Here is a 17505-nt window from a genome sequence, read left to right as displayed (position 1 = left end):
AAATTAAATAAACCAATCATATAATAGTTACCTACAAATATTTTAAGCAGACTATGGTAAAACCGATACATTTACATATTTAGATCCCATAAAACAGATACTAAAAGTCCACACAAACGAGTCCTCTGTTGCTGGGTACTTAAGATATATAGCGGATGTAGCACTACTCCGATAAAAAACATTAATTAGAATAGGTAAAGGAGCAAAAAAAAGAGTTAGTAGAAAAGTCGCCATTTTGGTTACGAGGCTTATGATGAAATAACTTCTCATACAAATGATTTATAATGTCATTTAAGACTTAAAATTATGTAAAACGTGTTTGACAAATTGTGGGTTTATTCACTCTATTAGGTAGCTAAACTATAAATAATCACTTAATTAAGTATTCCTTACCCCTACAGCATATAAAATATCTAATTCATTCTTATCTTTGATTAATGATAATTTTCTACAAATATTTCGCTATTTTTTCGCATCATTACCACACAATCTAACCTGACATCGCATTTTAAGCTTCATCGACACAGCATACAATTTTCATAATGAATGAAATGAAAATAAGGAAACGTTGATCGGGAACTACTTAGCATGAAGTGGTCTTGAACTTCACTTGTACCTATTAAGCTTCTGTACCGTTATTTGAAGCCTATTTAATATATTGAGAGACAGCGATACTGTTTGTAGATGCGTAGCGGTTCACAGCAGGTACCTACAGCTGAACACCTGTAAACAACTTGCAACTCCAGTTTTACGATTCAGGTTTCCCCTTCCCCCAGGCGACCCGTGCCGTAGGGACGGCAACGATGTTTCATCATTGGCGTTCTGTTTGTCGGAACGTTCGGTTCACTACAAAAAATTCTTAGAATTCTTTAATTCTTGGAATTTTTTGTAAGTTTAATCAAAAATATCGTTTTAGAAAACGGTTTTACCGTTCGTTTACTATTATAAATTAAATGTTTTAGAAGCTCAGCACCTGATCGATTCACTTTGAGCGCAGCGTGTCGCGTAAGTAAGCGATTTTTTATTTCTTTTTCAGTTATTTTTTTTTTTCAGTGAATCGATTCGTCTTAAGCACGGAACAGGTCAAGAAAGTAAAAATTGAAAAATGATCTCATTGTCCTCTTTGAGACTAAAACAGTCCTTATTAAAGTCGTAATTGACGCGATCAGTGTTTGTTTTGCCTTGCGGCCGAAGATGAGCCTGTGCTGTGACCTGATAATTTCCGTGCGTGCCCATTGTGGTAGGTACTGTGCTGCGGGATAAAATTCCTTTACAATCTCTTTAAATAGATCGATATTCTGTAACGGAATTCAGAAATAGATCAAAAGTCGAAAGGTAAAGCCTATAGCTGCCGGACTTGGCAAGGGCGTCAATAAATATGTATTGATTCTAAGTGTCATGTTGGCTTTTATATCCGATCCCTGTGTGCCTTAAAATCGACTTTCCGCTCTAAAGAAAGGTAACTAACAAACCTATATCATTAGCGTCTTTGTGGAACAAAATGTTCCGTAAATAAATATGGGCAATTTTAAATGCACAGTACGGTATCGTCAGGGATACCTCTGAAAAATGTAGTTTGGTAATGTTCTTATGCCTTAATCAAATCTAAGCCGCTTGCCAGTGGAAGTAAAGGATTACAAAGTGAAACTCGGGTATGTGGAGAGTTGTATTAATTACCAAATACCGGTTAAAGATAATTGAGAAAATCTGCATACGAGAGAGTCACTCTTTAATTCTTAACTATAATAATAGCGTTTAATAACGCAAGGCGAGCGTATTTGATTAATTTGATTACTTGGCTGCTGCTTAAGCAGAGTAAAAGGGTGCATCATTGCACTAGCTTACTAAAAACTTCTTACCTGCGCAAGGTGTGAAGAAATTTACAACCAGTATGTTTTTATTTTGTGTATAGGACTATACACAAAATAAAAACATATATAAGGATATAAAAGGCTGGTATAATAATTATTATTCTGTGGAAGCAGGCATGAGTGGAAAAATTATCAAGTGTTAAGACGGTGTAAAAGCACTAGTCTGATCCAGTAGGCAGTGACCCTGTCTGCAGAGCCTATTGTTCTGGGTTCGAATCCCAGTATGGGAATATATTTGTGTGATGCACACAAATAGCGGGACGTAGTTGAACGAAAGAGAGCCATCCTCTGAAAATAGCCTTTTATTTGAATGGCTTTTCCCTTTTTACGTTGAGATTATATTCAAATATGTTTGTGAATTGGATCTTTTTCCTTTTACTACGTCCATTTTTTCCCGAGTTACGGTTGTATTATTATGTATTTAAGTATACATATGCCTATAATACGAGTATTATGTCGCCTTGCTACCATAGTACAAGCCTTCCTCAGTTTTTGGAAAAATAGATTCCCCATAATACAATTAGCATGGTTCTAAAGCGGTTTTTGTCGGCCTACGCAAGGCGTTTTTGAAACTTACGTGTGATGGAGGAAACAACACAAGATGATAACGCCTCCTAAGCTTAGTACCAAGCCCTTAGTTTGTTAATTACCAAGTCATTTTGACAGTGGTTATATATTTCTACTGCGGAATCACTTCCCAGTAAACATTAAATAGTCTCGAGAAGACTTGTCAAAGCGGACCCCAGGCCTTCACAGGCCGCGGCCAATGCCGGGATAACGCAAGGAGGATGATGATGAGTCTGGTGAAGACTAAAAAGATTATCACAGTTATTGCTGATGACTTGATAAACGTGGTTTCCTTTTTTGTGGGAACTTTTTCCACTATATAGTTATCTACTACATATTTTATCCTTGTCGTTAACGACGTTTGAAACACCTAGCTCACGCTGACGCGGAGTGGGTTGACACGATAATATTCAAAATTAACCACGGTTTTATCAGCCTACTGATTTAGGTTTTAAAGTGGGATTTGAGGTCATTTAATCATTTAAGTAAACCTGTTGATAGTGTTGATGCATATCAAGGCCGCAGTATTCTTTGGTTCAGGATATTAACCGTTTCCCAAACATCTTAAATGGGTTATTCATCTATTATTTTAATCAAATAGTTATCTAGCCCGCTGGCCGCTCCGGCGCCACATGAGGCCAATAATCTAAAGATCAGATTGCTTTGGACTGTTTTAGGTCATTCATTTGTTCAGTTAAGCCCACGTGGGTTGAACACATTTTAAGGAATTGGCTATGTGGATGAAATAGCAAAAATTTTTGCATAGTTTTTCGCTATGTAATAATGCAGTTGTGATATGTTATTACATATTTTGAGGCTCCAGGAACGACCTGAAGCAATGTTACAAAGAAGAAGAACCATTACATTAAAATGTGTTCACATCCTCATAAAGTAGCACGGGGTGACTCGTCTACTCATTATTTAGTCTGAATGAAACAATACGTATTTAAATTATGAGTTTTAGGTTAAGATTACCGCCATAACACGTTTTTAAAAATAAAAGAGGGGAAAAGGACACCTATGTAAGAAGTGATAAAATGTATGGGGTAATAAACCCACCTACAAACTTAAAACGCTGTCATATTACAGCTTTTCATCAGCATTTTAAATAAAGTAACCTCTATGGTTAATAAATATATCACATTCATTGGGTATTCGGAAAACTATTTCTCATACCTAATCATTGTTTTTGGTAACAATATTTTGCAGGATAAGTACTTGATGTGGTTTCAAAATGATTTTAATACTCATATAAAGATGGACCGTCAAAACAATTTTTAAAGCTATGCCGAATAAGCCCATGACCCATGACCCATGGGGTTTGATGAGTATCTCAAAATTTTGTTTGGAGCTCAGATCTCGGAACTACAGATCTAGGTACCTTAACCTCAAAATCATATTCTTCATTACAAAACCAGAAGGCTACGTCATGCCATATAATGGAATGATTATATATCTTTATGCTTCCAACGAAAATCACGGGTCTTACCCGCATACATACGTATCCTTAAGGAGAAAAATATTTGATTGTAACATCTTGCGCTTCCATAAGCTGGTTACCCAAAACAAAAAGGCATTTATATACGAAGAAAATTCTATCATCAGCATTGGCTACTACATGTGTACAAATTACAAATAAAACGCTTCGCACACGCGCGTCTAGCCGCCTAGGCGTTGTTAGCCTATGGCCAATCCTTGGCTTAACAGAAAGTACATACATATTGGGTAAATAGCTAACAAAAAATATTAGGAAACTGGGAGAGAACTCTCCAGACAAAAAGTCTAAGGTTAAGTTGTAGCCTGTTAACCAAGGCAATTAAAAGTTGAACTGTTGTAGTACAAATACTACCAATTGCACAGGAGGTACTTTGTTTAGGACTGTATTCATACTTGGATTCAATGACCTTAATACGTATACTCATAATGTATAACGAATGACTAAGTTATACTTATACAAAGCCTCAATAGTCTTGTTACTTGATATACTTTACACTTCCTTTCTGGATGATAGATTCGTTTACCAAAAGAGTATCTTATGCTTAGGAGATTTCAATGATGAAAAATTCACAAGTGTGCTTATCCTCACTATATGATAATAAGACTTTTTAGAATGATTAGATTATTTTTTTTAGCACTTACCAAACGTGCCCAGATTATTATTTCCGTTAATAAAATTGGAACCACGTTACACATGGGTTCAGTATGGGTTATACTCAAGAGGCCAAGAATATTTCCGGCATACTAGAATGCTCGGGAAAATTACTAAAATTAGACTTCATAAACGAATTAAGTACATCACGAAAGAACCATGATTGTTGGAACATTAGTCATACCATTGGTATTAAGGTTTTCAATAGCTGCGCACATTAGTGTTATACACTTTTAAAGTTGTAGCCGATTGAGCAAAATTTTTCTTCGCTACCAAATTTTGCCATGTCATAGCCATAAGGCAGTAATTATAATATTCACTGTCTATTATGTAATGCTGTAATTGCCAGAAATAAATAGTGACTATTTGGATAAGGCATTAATGAATGGATCAGTTCCTTAACTGTTTTCTATAATATCATATGTAATAATATCATGTCATGCAAATCAATATATTAATATAATGTACCTATGTCATGTCGATTATTCTATGATACTGAAAAGAGATAAACGAGTTGCGAGGAAATTGACACACAATCCAAAACTTAAGTTTTTCGCTTATACTTACCCTAAAAGAAATGATACTGCAATAACCCTACTTACTGGCAATTGCAGAGTCGGGGTCAAAACATTAAAAACATACTAAGATTGGATATAATAATGAAATAAACGTAAACATAAGTCATGACCTGACCTTGTTAGGGGGATGAAATAAAAAAGTAACAGGTTTTTTCATAATTTATTTTAATATCATTATGGGTCCGTAATCCGTATACATAATAGGTATATAGATAAAATTTAAAAATGTTTCAAACATTCCTTACCGACTAATAATAAGTTACAATAGAAAAATAGGTCACTGTGCACTTATCAATTCAGTCACTGCAGCTGCTGTCAGCTGCAATTCACATTCCTCCATATAGGTACACAAGGTATCTGATGTGTGAAGTGCACTTGAAGTTGTTATTTCCATTGGCGATTCAATTAATCACATTGGCGTTTCTTGACCACCAGGCGAATACAGACACGTCTCAATATATTAAATAGGCTTCAAATAACGGTACAGAAGCTTAATAGCAGCGTTTTACCTTACAATAAAACGCATATTAAGCGAAATACCTTATTTGAAGCCTATATTTTTAACTACGCCTGTGGCTACAACACTCAGTTGCAATAAACCAAGGCACATTTATTTTCCCATTTGAGGGTATTTTTTGTTCGCTGCTAGTAAACAACATTTTTAGACTATTCAGTTTCGAAGATACGTCTTTATTTCATTTCACATTTGAATTTATAAATGATGCAACCGTTTGGTAAGTGGTATATTGCAACTTCGGTTAAATTAATATTTTGAGAACCAATGATGAAACATCGTTGCCGTCCCTACGGCACGGGTCGCCTGGGGGAAGGGGAAACCTGAATCGTAAAACTGGAGTTGCAAGTTGTTTACAGGTGTTCAGCTGTAGGTACCTGCTGTGAACCGCTACGCATCTACAAACAGTATCGCTGTCTCTCAATATATTAAATAGGCTTCAAATAAGGTATTTCGCTTAATATGCGTTTTATTGTAAGGTAAAACGCTGCTATTAACCTTAGGTGGTGTTATGTGACACGGCGCTCTTTTATTAGATCATCGTGTTAACATAACATCGTAGTGCGTCCTGTTTATAAGGTTTCGACATATTTTAATGCGATTTATGTGATCTGAACTTTACGCTCTTTAAAAGGTTTTTATGATTTAAATCCATCTGAGATTTGAACCGCTTAGTCTGTTTCAGAAATATTTAATACCTTTTACGTATCCACGTAATTGTAAGAAAAATACCTTGCTTCGAATATGTAAGTGGCTACATTGTGTTGTACTTTAAGGTATATACCTCAACTTCCAAGCAGATTCCTCTTTTCCTTGCGTTAGGTATACCAGCGTTTTGTCACGATTCATGGGACGACTTTAGTAGCTAATGGCAGAATTTGCCGTAGATAATATAATGCTGATAAGCTCTTGTTCCATCATAGTTAGAAATCTACATTATTCATGTCTTTGCTTGTTAGTTTAATATCGTGTACGGAAACAAGTCACAGTTAATAAACAATTAAAATAAAGGAAACGAATCGTAAACACAGGCACGCGTCACCGCAGGGTTTACGGCCGCGAAAGTAAAAGCTCACTTTCGCCGGTCGTTGCCCGGGCTGGGAAGGCCGCGGGCGAGGACGGCGCTCCCGGCCGCGTCCCGTCCCGGGCCTCTGGGGACCTCACGTGCATGGAATCTGAAATGCATGCCTTTCTAATAATGGGATGTACTTATGCAAACGGGAATCAACCCACATTCAATCTTCATTTAAATGTAAATAAACTTCGATAAAGTTCGATTTTCAAATTTTTTTATCGGTGGGTCTGGGTTGGTTCTTCGTTTGCAAAAGTAAGGTACTTATTGCGTGCAAATTACGACTGGAGAGCAAATGCAACTAATCCATTTTTTTCCATGTTTTACAATGTTTGCAAAGGAGAGTACTGAGTGAAAATTTAAAATTTCAATGTTGCTTCTTAATAATTCGTAACAGTTGCCGGAAAACCGTACTTAATTGCTTTAACGACTGAAAATGTTTTGGAACCAGGGCATAGGTACTCATATTTACAACGTTTACTTATTACGAATATTGTGTCTTCATTCATTTTAATTTAGGGCACACATAAATATTTTTAATTATAAATGCTCTCGTTGAAATCAGTTTAATTATAATCATAAAGTGCATAATACCGACGTAATTGATGTTATCTTAAAACAGTTTAGTGTTACGTATTATTTCTAATTACTGTACTTACATAGGTATCATTTTAATTAGGTATGATGTCTTCATATAATATGGATGAGGTTTGAATATATGGAATGAGAATAGTTTCAGATTGCATGCTGAGTTTATTTTTAGGTGCGGGGTATTTAAATTGTTGAGGTTTTTCTGATTAGGTACTTTATGATTTCACTCTTCACGCTTAACACTTTGTTGAAGATACATAAGTGTTTATTGTGACACTTAGTTCGGTTCTTGTGACTTACTTAATCATAATTTGTTCCTCGCAGAAGGTTTTGAGTGGCTTAAACAAATATAGTTAGGTATAATAGGTATACAATATATCTAGGTATAACTAAAAGGACCCCGTTTCCCCGTGTCGTAGAAGTCGACTGTAAGATGTAGGCCATGTAGGGTCAAATGGTGTGGGCGACGGGCTAGCAACCTATTACCACATTACTGCAATCAAAAATCGGGATTTCATTTTCTTTCAACCTCTTATTTGATACGAGTGGCACTGAAACTTGAGCAGTTTGGGTTTACATACGTAAACTCACGTATACGGACGTGAGTTTACGTATGTAAACTGAAATCTTAACCAATTAGTCGCAGTGCTTGAGATAAAATTATAAGGTAACGTCATTAATCATTCTCCAGCGTTGAGCAACTCGGGATTTTTCGCAACTTGCAACTTAGTAAACATCTGGCTTTACAAACTGCGATACGACTAGATAATGAATTAACGACCAAATTATGATATAACTTTGTAGACATAGCAAACACTTGTTGCTGTATGTAGCTGGCCGGCTATTTATTCAACTGTATTTACATATTACGTATCGACACATTTGATTCTATCCTCATAGATGTATTCTTGACCTAATGTCAGTGAGGCGCACTCCTAGGTCGAAGGCTTTGATGTACTAATGTATTCCCAAGGACTCCAAGGAGTCTCCTGTCCTATAATATTATACATTCGCCAAAATCGTCAATAATTTGCCAGTTTTAGCGGAACTACTCAATGTAATTTAATTAAGTATTATTAGTAGATACTAGTAAATATTCAAGACGGGCTGCCTTGAAATTATAAAAATACCGAGAATAGAATCCTGAACTTGCGAGTTTTTTAACACACGAGAAGTAAAATACATTTGCACTCGAGTATAACACAAAACTTTTCCCCTCACTATAGCGAGGAAATTACAACGCAAAAAATGCGTTTATCACTGCTTCCAGTATTTCCACAGGTGGTAAATCATCTTTATTACTAGATTCACCTACTTTTATCAATTTTAAAGCAGTTAATTTGACTTTATTCAAGGTCAAATTACTTTACCCACTAGTGGATAAAATGCGTTTTTACCCGCTGGTATTAAAGGACAAAACACGTGTTTCCGAGCTAGTGAGGGAAAAAGTTCTTAGTCATGAGTGACGTTGGCTACGTTATTGCTGAGCATCCAGTTATTTAGCAATTTCCACTTTAACAGATAAGCGTCATTTGGCTTCTGATTGTTTAATGGCTTCTCATTAAGTTTAAATTGATTCTGATAAATAAGCTTGGCAGAGTTTTGGCTCACGGCCGGCCGGTCACGGGACACATGAGTCTGCGGCGTCCTCGATACCTCAATATTCATAAAGCCGTCGCATTTTATTACCCATTCGTAAGACGATAACGGTGTTAAGACAATTTAGTAATAAAATTGCTATGGTCACATACATTTCGGTTTCAATCAGTAGCTAATTGCCTGCATGGGCTGCATGCGTATTATTGCAATTACTCACACTTCTTTGCTGATATACACACGTCTTTTGATCTTTACAGGCCCTTGATAAGTCTTTAAAAGCATGTTGAAATATTCGAATAATTAAAAGAAAAATGTTTTTAATTGCATTGGTAGCCTTGAAGGGCTATTATTGCTGAGGTGATATCGACTTAGGGATTATTTCGTCACTGATTCAAGTGCCGATGCCGATAAATCAGTCGTTTATCAATAAAAGCTTTTAGAATCATGTAAATGTGTGTGTAAAGTGTCTCGTTAACAAATATTTATTTTACTATTTAAGATTTATATTATAGCATTATATCATTTCTTATACAGCCGATGAAAATGTTACTTGCTGAGGCAATGCAGTTTAGTTAAATGAATCTTTCGCATCAATATTGAATCGAGTTAACCTTCAAGAAGAAAGTATACAGTCGGACACCCATCTTAAAGGCCGGTAATGTCCACCCTACAACCTTCCTGATATTTCAACTGTTTGCCTATTAACCTCCTATCTCATAAAATAAATTGTGTTCTTGATTATTTTTATGACGTATTTACCACCTCGAGTTTACGTGACTCGGATTAGGCTATTGACGAGCACACATCACGTCTTTTGATGCAAGAGCAAGTTATCTCGACGATCGATACACAAACTAACCGCACAATACAGTCACGAGACCCTCCGTTTCGCAATCTAGCCTTCGTCCAAATATGTACCCTCTCAATATTGCTAACGTGCAACTTATTACATCTTTATGCCTCTCCATGCTAAAACCTATAAGCGGCTCGATCGTTGCTAAATGTTAATGCTTTACGATGATGCGAGACGTAAACATGAAGGTAAATCGTCATAGACGTCTAGCACTCAGCCGTTTCGGTATGCGGCTACTTGAATAATGGCACGCATAACGACGTACTTGTGTGTGAAAACAATAAGATAGGTTTATAGCACCGGAGTTGCGTGCTCGATAGACGAACAATCGCACATCTGTCTGTCTGTCACCGCGCAAGGTCTCGCTATAATTGTCTGCGTGCGACTCCTAAAGTCTTAACACATTCCCTCGGCAATCATTGCCTACTCGTTACTAGTCGTTACTAATATTTGTGCAATTCGATGTAATTAACTTTAGTGGGTTCTATTGTATCAGTTGTTCGTAAAATGAGTAGGTATACGGTATACATGTAGGTACCTGCGTACCTAAATCATAAGAGAACCGGCCTTTGAAATAAGAACTATTAGGAGTTTTGAATGCTGTAAGCTACCAAAATTCATCAGTTTCGTCGTCGATTCTTTAAACCTGAAAATTAAACCATTTTTTCTATTCACTTTGTTCGGCTACCAACGACGTTTAGCAAGCAGTTTATTTACTGTGGCGCTAGGGTTTGCAATTACTGAATCGAGCATCCAGCAATCCGGCTGGCATCATAGTGCTAATACAAGCGTTTGTGGGATTTCACCTCATAACCTAATCACCCAGCTGATCTGTTCTGAATTGTGTCTTCGACAGTCTGCGAGAAAAGCAAATTGCTAAATAATATTATATCTATACGCACTTTCATATCAAAGTATCATTATTGCAATCAGTTATTGTCCGCCGACATTTCGGCAAATTATCGCCCGACGGCCGCCTCGGGGGCATCGTATTGTTAGTAAATAACAATTCGATGTACATGCCCGCGGCTCCTTGGCCTAGTTGGCATTGGCACCGCGTGACCGACGCATCTGCCTCTATAGCACGTACGTAGGTATACAACCTTACTTATGAAATAACTTTGAAGCAAATCAATCATTCATCCTTTAAGGTTCCAAACGTAAACACCAAACAAACATCGGTGCGGTATTTTAGTGGCACTGAAAAGCTTTTAATTTACCCTGAATAGAAACCCCGCGATCTCGACACTCATTTTATCTAACTCCTCATTTTGTGGGTCCATCCTTCTCATATTCGAACTTTTTTTTATGATAACTGAGAACGAAGCGTGTCCAAACGTAAACTTGATTTTCCTCTACACTTCCCTGACTCTGGCAAAAAACTGTCTTTTCGCCCATTTTTGCCCATAACGTGCAAGTTGTGGAAATGAACCTACTACTTCCGGACGTGTTTCCCTTGCGCTACACTCGTAACATGGAGTTCTTCAAGAAATACTTGCATTTAGGGTTCTCAAAGGGTTATTAGCAACGCAAAAGTGGCTCCACTCCACTGATATTGCTAATGTCCATGTGGGTCTATGACTGCTTCACATCAGGCGGCTCGACGGCTCGTTTGCCGCCTATTACGTAAAAACAATTATTTTATATCATACACAAACAAGGAAAATGCACAGTTGACCCTAAAACCTCACTTCGCTCGGTCAATTATCTAAGAGAAAAATTCAAGGTACAATATTATATTATATTCTGTGATACAAGTACATAGGTAGTTATTTTGTAAATTAGTCAGTGACCTTACGTAATATTTTGTGTTTACTTACAAAAACAAGTAATTTGTAAACACATACCATACGTAGTTGTCTAATGCAAATATAATGCCTAAAGGCCAAACGATGCACCTTGAGCACAGCATCATCTAGGTTTTTTTTTTATTTTGTCATATTTTCACGCCGCTTAGATTCGTTATATATCTATCTACTTCCTTAATTAATGTGACAAAGGCTAACATCATATAACATGAAGCTCATCTTGGCACTAGCTTCTGCCTCATTTACACATTAAGTATGTCCTTCCTCGAACTCCAAAATGTATGCATGCCTTTTTTTATGGTTTCATCGGTGGAAGCGTGAAGAGCTAACCAACAGACTATCAGTCATGTAGATAACAGTGTTACATCAACTACTTCTATCGGGTGCAACCAAATATAAAAGCTTGCATCAACAGTACCTATAATCCGTCGGGTTTGACGGTACAGCACACCACACACATTTAGTACGACGAAGTATTTGACCACCTTGGCTACTACAATTTTTCATGCTGCCTGACCAAAGTTACGCGCGCGCAAGTTGTGCAACTCCTTTTTTTTTTGTTTAGGGGGGGGAAAATGCGTTCCGCATACCACTAGGGTGCGAGGGGGGACCCTAGTGGTTATGTGGGACTCCCGTATTAGCTAATGAGGCCACGGTATACCCACTAAAAACCCCCCCACATGCCACCTCGCCGCCTTGTTGGCGGGGTTACCGGAACACTTACGCTCACAACGGCGACCCCGCCGGCGGCAGCCGCCCACTTGCAGCTCCTCCGTGGATGCCCAACGGCCCTCCACAATGAGTGCGCCAGATGACAGGGCGCACCCTCCTCCTCGGCCACTTATGGGTACAGTGACGGACCCCCTCGAGTCCGCCACAAAGAGGCCATGGGCGCCAGAAGAGTTCCGGCGCCCGGCGGTGGAAATGGTCTCTGGTTCCACCGCTAACCAAGTCGGCCGCAAAGGATAGGGAGAACGGCGCACCGTAATACCGGCACTCCTCTTCCCTTGCGGCCCCACCAATGCCGCTACAGCGGAGCGGCCCCGCCAAGGTCGCAGGGGGTAGGGAGAGTGGCGCACCGTTATACCATCACGCCTCTCCCCCTGCGATCCCACCTCGGCTACCGTGGGAGGGCACAGAGCGGCATCCCATACTGCCGGATCTTCCCTCCCACGGCAGTCCTCCTAGAAGCATCTCAAGTGGGCTTTACAAGCCCACTTGGAGCGTCCTCCTCGGGCCAGCTCGCCCATCAACAAGCCGGCCCTGGTTGCTTCTTCGCTTCACCGTGGGTGACCAAGCCACGGTTACTAAGCCCCTCCACCACGACAAGGTGAGCAACCTGCGGGGGGAAGTTGTGCAACTCCTAGGCTAACAATAAAGAATTAAATAATTATTTGGCATGTTCCGATCCAGGAGCAATGCCATGACCGTGATCGCAGAATCCGTGGTGTCGCAATTCGGGGTACACGACCCATGTCGAGGGTCGCATATTAGCTCCGCGGATGTATGTAAATTATTATTCACTATTTATTCACTCACGCCGATATTACGTGAGGTTAGAACATACGACCTCGCGACTGTGTTTATTTATTATTTATAAGTATGCGACATAAGGACGCACTTATAAGGGCCATCAGCATCAGCAACTTGTCTTGAGGAAATTGAGTTAAATATTCACATACTCCATAAGTCCATAGTTAACTATTTCCATCCAAGACAGATAAATAAATAAAATAAATATTGGGGGACACCTTACACAGATCACCTTAGCCCCAAACTAAGCAAAGCTTGTACTATGGGTGCTAAGCGACGATATACATACTTAAATAGATAAATACATAATTATATTGGCTACGTGCACGACAATTACGCCCACTACCATGTGAACTTGAAGTGGAAAATGTCAAAAAATGACATGTAAACAAACATTATATTTTAACGATTTTTCGTTAATTTTAAATAAATCGAATAACAAGAGCTACTATTTCAAGTGTAATTTAGGTAGATAGATTATAAAGACATGGATATAATACCAAAAATCAGTTTCCAAAGCCATCACTCACGGTATAAACTTCCAACCCCAGACTACAGAAAGAGTCAATAAATTGGTGCTGGCAGGGCATATAAGGAATCTTGAAGAACATAGGAGTAATGGTACAAGTTCTTCGAGCTAGTGATATGGTATTCGCTAAACCTCCGTCCCGTTAATGCCACATAAAACAAGTCTAAACGTAAGTACCTAGTCATGTCCGCGGCCGCAGAAATATCCGACACGGGCCTATTCCCAAGCTAGGCCTGAATCTTTAAGCATAATCTTTTACGGTAGGAAAAATACTAACAGCGTATTGAACAATATTAGGTAAACAAAGTTTAAATATAATTTATTATAATGGTTTGTTTTGACATGTCACTTACGTTTCCTTTTCACCGTAGCTATCCATTTAGTTCTTTGATCCAATTTTCAGTGTGCTCTAAGAAACACATAGAACGTGCAACGACTATTTATGCCATTATTTTTACAATTAACAACGAAACAACATTGATGCCCCATATCAAACATTACACATTGTATTATATTTTTTTTTTTTTTGTTAGGATTGGCTTTTGCTGCCAGGGCACTTTGCCAATGTCAAGTGAGTAGGGTGATTTCAGGAGTGCACCTAAAAATTTAACCCCAAATTTTGAATCAAAAGTAATAAGTTGCATACTTGGTACATAATATTATGAACATAATAAACATATACAACTAGGTATATACGCAATATTTACAAACTGATATTATTTTTTTCCAGAAAATGTGCTATCATTTTTAATACTTTGGGATCTGAGCTAGCTAAAAGAGATTTTATATTACAAGGAAGAGGGACTTTCAATTTAAGTAAGAGATCGTATAAGCAAAAACGGTTCGATGGGCATTCAAAAAATATATGTTCGATTGTGCCCACGCCATAACCACATTGGCATTCTGGGCTAGCTTTTTCTTTATCTTGTATAGGAATTCTGGAGAACAGACATGACCCAGTCTAAGGCGAATCAGGCAGCTCGTTACCTTCTTATTAAATTTAAATTTAAAGAACCAAGGTTTGGGGTAAATTTTTTGCTGAATTTGAAAGAACTGTAATTTATTATTAGTAATCCAAAGATCTGACCAATCAGAGTTCAGCTTTGTCGAGGAAATCACATCCAAGTCCTTACTAAAACATTGATAGAAACACCTACTACCAGTTACAGTTGCCTCTTTTGCAGCTTTATCAGCCAATTCATTACCATGAATGCCTTTGTGGCTAGGGATCCATGATAACTGAACGTCTAAATTTAATAGGTGACAAGTAAAGAGGGATTCTTTGATTAAGCAAATTATAGGGGTTTTCGCACAATTTTTGATAGAATTACAGGTGATAGCCTGGATTGAACTTAAGCTATCGGAGAAGATTACAGATTTAGACAGTTTGTGTTCCATAATGTATCTGGTTGCTTTCAAAATGGCTACGCATTCCCCAGTGAAAATAGAGCAAACTGAAGGAAGTTGAAATTTGTGGACTGATTCGAGGTTATCATGAATGAAAGCACAGCCAACAGAGCTATTGACAGATTTAGAAGCATCTGAGAAAAATAAATCCCATTCCTTCCATTTGTCTCTTATTGCAATCAGGAATTTTTCATTTATGCTATTTGAACTTCGCGTAACGCCGATTTTGACAGATTTTTGTTCGAACATTAAGGCAGCATAAGGAACAGTATAAATGGGTATTTTTGGAAATTTAGCTATGGGGACGTTGATATCATATAATCTGTTTAGACTGGTATAAAGGTTTGGTTTTTGTTTTCTAAGCCAGAAAGCGTTTACTTCAATATGGGCCTGCAAAATTTGGAGTTTTGGGAAAATGGGATGATTTTCTAATTGAGAAGAGCGGAGTAGGTATCTGTCAGCCAAATATTGGCGACGGAAATTTAGAGGAGGGTCAGCACATTCCACCTGAAGTGCTCTAACAGGGGAAGATCTCATAGCCCCTGTTACTATTCTGAGGGCTTTTGCCTGGATAGCATCTAATTTTTTAAGATCTTTTTTGCGACATGGTTCTATTATTATGGAACCAAAGTCCATGAGTGATCTTATTAAGGCATTGTATTATATTTTATGAGTTTTGATAGATGACAACCACAATCAGTGTCAATTTTGACAACCGCAAGCACTGCGATCGCTTTGCTTACCCCCTCCATGCACTTCGCACGAAGCTAATACATAGAAAACATCCATGACTCAGGAACAAATATCTGTGCTCATCACACTAATAAATGCCCTTACCGGGATTCGAACCCGGGACCGCGGCGCAGCAGGCAGGGTCACTACCGACTGCGCCAGACCGGTCGTCAAAAAATACTATTCATGAAAAGATACTATTCATGTTCTAGCAACTCAGTGATAAAATCAATTATATTCGGAATATCTGATTGTAATTAAATTGTTATGAATTAGTTTTTATGTTATTTTGACTTATAATATTAATGCAATATTAAAAAATATCTAACTACTGGCAATACTGAGATCTAATAATGGGAATATACCTACTTGAATAATACTTAAATGTTGCCAGTTAGAAAAGTTATCCGCAGTAAATTATTTCAATCCGTTGTCGAACTTATAACCTCTTGAACGCCAGCACGCTATGGCGAACCTTCTAGAAGCCGCGAGGAGATATTAGTAGTAGGTACTCATAGTAGCTGTAGTCAACGTCGTGGGCTTTGGTGGTCAACGTTGCTGGAGTTCTAAATGTCAAATTAAAAGTCATAAAAATATACCATTCAGGAGCTTCCTCCATCATATAACGTCAACCATATTTCAACGATCTTCTTTTATTTCCTCAGGACCAAAGGAATTCTTCTACCGAGGACATAACTACTTCTACAGCGGACACGTGCCCGCGCTAGCCAACAAGAAGATGGACTGGCTGGATGGCCGCAACCTCTGTCGCGAGTACTGCATGGACCTGGTTTCCATGGAGACGCAGGAGGAGAACAACCTCATCTTCAAGCTCATTCAGCAGAGTAAGTTCCACTTTTAAAATGTCAGACGTGCCCGCGCTGGCTTGCAATTTTTTTTATACTACGTCGGTGGCAAACAAGCATACGGTCCGCCTGATGGAAAGCGGTCACCGTAACCTAGATGAACTAGTTGGATAGCAACCTATGCAGCGAATCCATGGTGATCTCTTTTCTATAGAAACTCAGGAGGAGAATAACCTCATACCTACTCTATCCAGCAGTGTTGAAATTTTGCACACAATGAAGTACAACTATCTATGATGAAGGTACCTATTAAACTAATAGGTAAAGTCAAGTGTGAAAATATGAGTCTACACATCTTACTCAAAAATATGTCCCATAGCATCTTAGTCCGGTGTAATAGGAGCGTTAGTACCATATTTATGAGACGATTTTCTCGATTCACTGTAGGAACCTATTAGGTGAACACGACTTGAGCTATTATCTGTAGTAAAAAAAGGCCCCTGATGGCGTGATGGCCCTGATATTTCAAGTATACCATGTACATACACAATGACACAATAATTTATGAAATCATTAAACTTATCAAATATGTTTACCTCCTTGCAGATGACGTGCCCTACATCTGGACGTCCGGTCGCCTCTGCGACTTCAAGGGTTGCGAGGGACGCAAGGATCTTGAACCTAAGAACATCTTCGGGTGGTTCTGGTCCGCCAACCGCGAAAAGGTCTCGCCCACCAACAGGGTAAGTGTCTCCTGCAAATCTGTTATACAATAGCACATGTGGGATGTTTCTGTAGAATGAATGTTTTGTACCAGGTGCCTACTTATAAATGGTAAATACAGATTAACTCAATAAATTTAAAGTAGGTATTAGTATTACCTACATTTTATTGCT

At 38.3% G+C, this 17505-nt stretch overlaps 1 protein-coding gene across 1 annotated transcript in view; it reads left to right on the top strand.

The window, feature by feature from the left end:
• The window catches only part of LOC125226852, a 35649-nt gene that overhangs the window by 16805 nt on the left and 1339 nt on the right, over positions 1-17505 (top strand). Inside the window, exons 3-4 of the mRNA XM_048130986.1 lie at positions 16469-16648; positions 17216-17352. Coding sequence (XP_047986943.1) covers positions 16469-16648; positions 17216-17352 — 317 coding nt within the window. The remainder of the gene's footprint in view (positions 1-16468; positions 16649-17215; positions 17353-17505) is intronic.

Source organism: Leguminivora glycinivorella, chromosome 6 (genome assembly GCF_023078275.1).
Source record: "Leguminivora glycinivorella isolate SPB_JAAS2020 chromosome 6, LegGlyc_1.1, whole genome shotgun sequence".
Lineage (NCBI taxonomy): Eukaryota > Metazoa > Arthropoda > Insecta > Lepidoptera > Tortricidae > Leguminivora > Leguminivora glycinivorella.
The sequence above is the reverse complement of the archived record's forward strand: the minus strand, read 5'-3'. Positions and strand labels throughout refer to the sequence as shown.